At 47.9% G+C, this 6977-nt stretch overlaps 1 protein-coding gene across 1 annotated transcript; it reads left to right on the top strand.

Annotated features, from left to right (window-relative positions):
- Positions 1 to 1730: 1730 nt before the first annotated feature.
- Positions 1731 to 4358, top strand: LOC134377102 (uncharacterized). The gene is made up of 2 exons (XM_063095716.1): positions 1731 to 2662; positions 3170 to 4358. Exons 1-2 carry the CDS (start codon positions 2126 to 2128, stop codon positions 3500 to 3502), a joined length of 870 nt encoding a protein of 289 aa, XP_062951786.1. The 5' UTR covers positions 1731 to 2125; the 3' UTR covers positions 3503 to 4358.
- Positions 4359 to 6977: the final 2619 nt, after the last annotated feature.

Here is a 6977-nt window from a genome sequence, read left to right as displayed (position 1 = left end):
GCAGAGAAAACACCTAGGGATGGAAGACCCCCTCTAGACAAAGACCAATGCGCGTACTGTAAAGAGAAGGGTCACTGGGCAAGAGAATGTCCCCGGAAAAAGAACATCAGAGAAGCCAAGGTTCTATCCCTAGATGACTAGGGGAGTCGGGGTTCGGACCCCCTCCCCGAACCTAGGGTAACACTGACTGTGGAGGGGACCCCCATCGAGTTTCTGGTCGATACCGGGGCTGAACATTCGGTGTTGACCCAACCCATGGGGAAGGTAGGGTCCAGGCGGACAGTCGTAGTAGGAGCAACCGGCAGCAAAGTCTACCCCTGGACCACACAAAGACTTTTAAAGGTTGGACATAAACAAGTGACCCATTCCTTTTTGGTCATACCTGAGTGCCCTGCTCCTCTGTTGGGCCGGGACATTCTGACCAAACTAAAGGCCCAAATCCAGTTTTCTACAGAGGGCCCACAAGTAACATGGGGAGATCACTCTACCATGTGCTTGGTCCTAAACCTAGAAGAAGAATACCGGCTGTATGAAAAGCCGGCCTCTCCCTCCATCGACCCATCCTGGCTCCAACTTTTTCCCACCGTATGGGCAGAAAAGACAGGTATGGGACTGGCCAATAACGTCCCACCAGTAGTAGTAGAGCTGAAATCGGGTGCCTCACCGGTGGCCGTCCGACAGTATCCAATGACTAAAGAAGCCCGGGAAGGCATCAGACCCCACATCCAAAGGTTCTTAGACCTAGGGGTCTTAGTGCCCTGCCAGTCGCCCTGGAACACCCCTCTGCTACCAGTAAAAAAGCCAGGGACCAATGACTATCGGCCAGTCCAAGACTTGAGAGAAATTAACAAAAGGGTGCAAGACATTCATCCCTCAGTCCCAAACCCATACAGCCTCCTGAGTTCCCTTCCGCCTAGTCACACTTGGTACTCAGTCTTGGATCTCAAGGATGCCTTTTTTTGCCTCAAACTACACCCCAACAGCCAGCCACTGTTCGCGTTCGAGTGGAGAGACCCAGAAAAAGGTAACGCTGGTCAGCTGACCTGGACACGGCTGCCACAGGGGTTCAAGAACTCACCCACTCTCTTCGACGAGGCCCTCCACCGGGAACTCCTTTTAGGGCTCTCAACCCCCAGGTCATATTACTCCAATATGTGGACGACCTCCTAGTGGCAGCTCCCACATATGAAGGCTGCAAAAGAGGGACACAAAAGCTCTTGCAGGAACTGAGTAAGTTGGGGTACCGGGTATCAGCTAAAAAGGCCCAGTTATGCCAGAAAGAGGTCACCTATTTGGGGTACCTGCTCAAGGAGGGAAAAAGATGGCTGACCCCGGCCCGGAAAGCTACAGTTATGAAGATCCCTACTCCCACAACCCCCAGGCAGGTCCGCGAATTTCTGGGTACTGCCGGATTCTGCAGGCTCTGGATTCCTGGGTTTGCTTCCCTGGCTGCACCCTTGTACCCCCTGACAAGGGAAAACATTCCTTTTACCTGGACTGAGGAGCATCAAAAGGCTTTTGACCACATAAAAAAAGCCTTGCTGTCTGCCCCCGCCTTGGCTCTCCCAGACCTCACCAAACCATTTACTCTATACGTAGATGAAAGAGCCGGTGTAGCCCGAGGAGTGCTTACTCAGACCCTAGGACCATGGCGACGGCCAGTAGCTTATCTATCAAAAAAACTGGATCCAGTGGCCAGTGGGTGGCCAACCTGCCTAAAAGCGGTTGCTGCAGTGGCACTCCTCCTCAAAGACGCTGATAAGTTAACCTTGGGGCAAAATGTGACTGTGATTGCTTCCCACAGCCTCGAAAGTATTGTGCGGCAGCCCCCCAATCGGTGGATGACCAATGCCAGAATGACTCATTACCAGAGTTTGCTGCTAAACGAAAGGATATCTTTCGCGCCCCCTGCTGTCCTGAACCCAGCTACCCTACTACCAGTCGAGTCAGAATCCACCCCAGTACACCAATGCTCAGAAATCCTTGCTGAAGAAGCTGGGACTCGACGGGACCTGAAGGACCAGCCATTGCCCGGAGTGCCTGCCTGGTATACAGACGGTAGCAGCTTCATTGTGGAAGGTAAGCGGAGAGCAGGGGCCGCCATCGTAGATGGCAAACGGACGGTATGGGCAAGCAGCCTGCCAGAAGGGACATCAGCCCAGAAGGCCGAGCTAATCGCCTTGACGCAGGCATTACGCCTAGCCGAAGGAAAAAACATCAACATCTACACGGACAGCAGGTCGCCATTATCCACTGCCCGGGCCACCAGAGAGGAAATAACCCTGTGGCGGCCGGGAACCGGAGGGCCGACGAGGCTGCAAAACAAGCCGCCCTGTCGGTCAGGGTGCTAGCAGAAACTATAAAGCTTCAAGAGCCAATCGAGCCTGCTCAAGCTAAGACCAGGCCAGGAGAGCTCACTCCTGACCAGGGAAAGGAATTCATTCAGCGGTTACACCAGCTAACACACTTAGGACCAGAAAAGCTCCTTCAACTGGCAAGCCGCACCAGCCTCTCCATCCCGAACCTCCGGTCCACTGTTCAAGAAGTCGCCAATCGGTGTCCGGCTTGCGCCATGACTAATGCGGCTACCACCTACCGAGAGACCGGAAAAAGACAACGGGGAGATCGACCCGGCGTATACTGGGAAGTAGACTTTACAGAGGTAAAGCCTGGCCGGTATAGAAACAAGTATCTGCTAGTATTTGTAGATACTTTCTCTGGATGGGTAGAAGCTTTCCCTACCAAAACTGAAACGGCCCTGACTGTATGTAAAAAGATACTAGAAGAAATCCTGCCCCGTTTCGGGATCCCTAAGGTGATCGGGTCAGATAATGGCCCAGCCTTTGTTGCTCAGGTAAGCCAGGGACTGGCCACACAACTGGGAATAAATTGGAAATTACATTGTGCGTATAGGCCCCAGAGCTCAGGTCAAGTAGAGAGAATGAATAGAACCATCAAAGAGACCTTAACTAAATTGGCCTTAGAGACCGGTGGAAAAGACTGGGTGGCCCTCCTTCCCTTAGCGCTGTTCAGAGCCAGGAATACCCCTGGCCAGCTTGGTCTGACTCCTTATGAAATCCTCCACGGGGGACCCCCCCCCATACTTGAGTTGGAAGGAACACTGGGTCCCGATGATAACTTTCTTCCTGTCTTATTTACTCACTTAAAGGCTTTAGAAGTTGTAAAAACCCAGATCTGGGACCAGATCAAGGAGGTATACGAGCCAGGTGCCGTGGCCATCCCTCATCCGTTCCAGGTCGGAGACCAAGTGCTTGTTAGGCGCCATCGGACCGGCAGCCTTGAGCCTCGGTGGAAAGGCCCGTACCTGGTGCTACTGACCACACCAACAGCGGTAAAAGTAGACGGCATTGCAGCCTGGGTACATGCTTCTCACCTCAAGCCTGCGCCACCCTCCGTACCAGATGAATCCTGGGAGCTGGAGAGGACTGATAATCCTCTTAAGTTGCGCATTCGGCGGCGGCGGAGCAAGCCTACCAAGTAATAACCCTAACCAGCCCAACACCCTCACCTGGCAGGTACTGTCCCAAACTGGAAAGGTTGTCTGGTTCAAGACAGAAGTCCACCCCCTTTGGACTTGGTGGCCCTCCCTTACCCCTGATATATGTGCCCTGGCGGCGGGTCTCGAGGCTTGGGATATTCCAGAAATTGATGCACCGGCCTCTAAAAGAGTCAGGCCTCCTGACTCAAACTATGAAAATGCTTATAACCAGATCAAATAACTCCCCTTGGTTGACCACCCTACTGTCAACCATCGCCGGGCCCCTATTACTCCTCCTTCTGTTGTTCACCCTTGGGCCCTACGTCATCAATAGACTAGTCCAATTCATCAATGATAGGGTAAGTGCAGTTAAGATTCTGGTCCTTAGGCAAAAATACCAAACCTTAAATGGCGAAGATAACTTTTAATTCCGCTCTAAGATTAGAGCGATCCACAAGAGAAATGGGGGAATGAAGGAAGTGCTTTTTACAAGGGTATAGGGAAAATACAGCCAAAAAGTCAAGTTAAGAAACAAGGGGAACAGAGTCAAACAGGATATCTGTGGTTATGCACCTGGGCCCCGGCCCGAGGCAAAGGGCGGATAGTTCCCAGAAATAGACAAGTCAGTTAAAGTTTCAAGAGTGCCCCTCAGCTGTTTCAAGGACTCCCACTTGACCGAAGTTCACCCCTGGCTTGATTTAAACTAACCAATTACCTTGCTTCTCGCTTCTGTACCCGCGCTTTTTGCTATAAAAAGGACCCAGGAGCTCTACTCGGCGCGCCAGTCTTTCGAAAGACTGAGTCGCCCGGGTACCTGTGTGTTCAATAAACCTCTTGTTTTTGCATCCGAAGCCGTGGTCTCGCTGTTCCTTGGGAGGGTCTCCCTGAACTGACTGACTACCCACTGCGGGAGTCTTTCAACAGCAATAATAAATATCCTTGCTAAAAGACCATAAAAGAAGTAAAAGTTTAGGGCATCTCTGGAGCACCAGCTGCTTAATAATAAAGGAAATGATAACATAATTCCTTGGCCAGGCTGCAGAAACATCTTTTAGTTACAGGTGTCAAAGCCCAAGTGTCTGGCTCTTGCTTTATTACTGTCATTTAGTATGCTGTTGGTGTCTGCTCCCAGCACAGACAAAATTTTCTCTAACAACAGGAACACAGCGCTTTCTCTTTTTGAATTCCCAAAGTCTCCTAATCCCAAGGCCCATTTCCTTCTCGATTTTCTCCTAACCCAAGACTGTCTAGTTCCTTTGCTAAAGAGAGAAAGGAAGCTTGTTTTCCAGGAAAACTAAATAATTACATCTGTGTTCATTGAACTATCTGTGTTCACTGTCCTATCTGAGGGACTTGATTATAAAAATGATAACGAAAGTAAAAATACTGTTTTCTTTTAAATTCAATTCCATTTGTTGACCCCAAGACTCAAGTTACAACATCAAGTAAGACAGGTTCCCTCAAGGAATTTGCAATCTAGTGAGAAGGTTGAGAGAAGCACAGGACTATAAAAGTATGAAATAAATTTAATGAAAAAAGGGGTGCTATGGGCTGCAAGGGTCGTAAGACAGGGACAAACCCATCCATTCAGGGAGAAGAGAAAGATCAGGGATGCCTTCATGAAGGAGGTGGCATTTGATGTAAGTCTTGAGAGTTTAAATTGATGTGACAGTGGCTGGGGAAATGAACCGGGCCTGGATGAGACTAAAGAAACTGTCTTAACTACAGAGTTTGAGCTTTGAGGACACCTGGGAAGTCTCAGGCCCAGTGTCTATAGATGAGGAAAAAATAGATGTAATTCAGAAAAGTATTGAATTACTTCTGTTTTTCCAAACCAGGAAAGTCCTCTCTCTTGGGTGAGCATAGAAATGTAAAATTCCACGTTGTGGGGAAAACAGAACAGTTTGGTCAGGCTCCCTCAACTCAGGTCCGGTTGGGGGTGGTGCAGCACATTTCTTTGTAAACAAGTTGTGTGTGGGTGTAGTTAGCAAGCATGTGCACCCATGTATCTTTTTAGTTTGCTACTATTGTGCGTTCTTCAGTTTGTGAAGCAGCTGGCTGGCAGAGCTTGCATCTAAAAATAGAGCATGTTTACTCTGCTGGCAGCTGCTCAGTTTTTCTTTGGACTTTGCCTGTAGCAGTTGAGTTTTTGAGTTTCTCCTGTGGACTGCTTAGCTCTTAGATGTGTGTGTGCTGAATAAAGACTATTCCTACTTCAACCAAGGCTCCAAGAACTTTTTTGCCAGCTACCTAGCTCACAGACCTGCGTGTGAAGGGTTTGTGAACGGGTTCGAAGGGTCTGTGAGCTTCAGACCCAGCCCTAGCTCTACAAAGGTGATTAGGTAACAATGTTGAGAAAAAGTAAATTGCATTATGATTCCATGAGATCTGTTCATTTCCAGAGGATAACTAGGGGTAATAGGAATTAGAATGTTATATACCAGGGAGGAAGTTGGCAACATTCTAATTATGAAGTGATTATGGGGCATTAGGCAGAGTACCAGACAGACTACAGAACTGCATGTGAGGTCCAAAGCAAAAGTCCCACTCTGGGGCCTGCAACAAAGTGAAGAACCCAGAGGGCTGTGCCTCAGAAGTATTACCCCTTCCAGACTCAGTCCAATCACATCAGACACTCATTTCTCTGTAGCAATATATCTTAATGCCAAGCCTCAACAGATGATAATGCTCAGCTACTGTCAAAAAGCAGAAGGAAATCTTCTCTGCAGGAAAATTTCTCCAATCCCCAGTTTAAATCCTCAGATTTCCACCTATTATGGCAAATAATGAGCTCACAATCAAAGATGGCTAAATGTAAAACGAAAGCCACTATTATGGAGAGCTGGCAGAAATAACATACAATGAATTTAGAATCCTATGGATTACAGATACGAGATCAGTCAGGTATAGAATATGGAAAAGCCATGTAAACACAAGGATTATCTAATCCACAAGAGACTTTGGGTGGTGAAAAGATGAATTTGTGGGGAAAAAATGGAACAGGAGGAACTAAAAATTTTACTTGTCAATATAAAAATATTAATGAGTTAATTAGCAGATTAGAGACAGCTGAAGACAGAATTAATGATTTAGCAGATACACCTGGAGAAAGTGCCCAGAATGCAACACTGAAAAGGGGATGGAAAATAAAAAACAGACATTAAGAGATTTGGAAGGTCTAATATGCATCACTCAGAGTACCAGAAAGAGAGAGTAGAGGAAATGGAGAAGAAGCGATACTTAAAATGATACTGGCTGCAAATTTTCCCAATTTATAAAACATATGGATTACCAGATCCAGGAAGAATAACATAAATCTAGTAAGTTAATGCAGAACATCAAAGACAAAGAGATGATCTTAAATCATCGCAAGAGTGAGTGGAGATGTGGAAATCATGTGGAAGTCAGAGCAGAGGCAGGTACAAATGGGCTGAGAGATGAGGTCCAGCAAAAGAAATATGGCTGTGAATGTGCTCAA

The sequence above is a fragment of the Cynocephalus volans genome, chromosome 4, assembly GCF_027409185.1.
Source record: "Cynocephalus volans isolate mCynVol1 chromosome 4, mCynVol1.pri, whole genome shotgun sequence".
NCBI classification, from domain to species: Eukaryota; Metazoa; Chordata; class Mammalia; order Dermoptera; family Cynocephalidae; genus Cynocephalus; species Cynocephalus volans.
Note: the sequence above shows the minus strand (reverse complement) of the source record. Positions and strands in the feature narration are given on the sequence as shown.

Coding starts and splice junctions, on each gene's coding strand:
- LOC134377102 (XM_063095716.1), top strand. CDS start 2,126: ATGGGCAAGCAGCCTGCCAGAAGGGACATCAGCCCAGAAGGCCGAGCT. Junction 2,663..3,169: donor GGGAAGTAGACTTTACAGAG/GTAAAGCCTGGC, acceptor ACTCACTTAAAG/GCTTTAGAAGTTGTAAAAAC.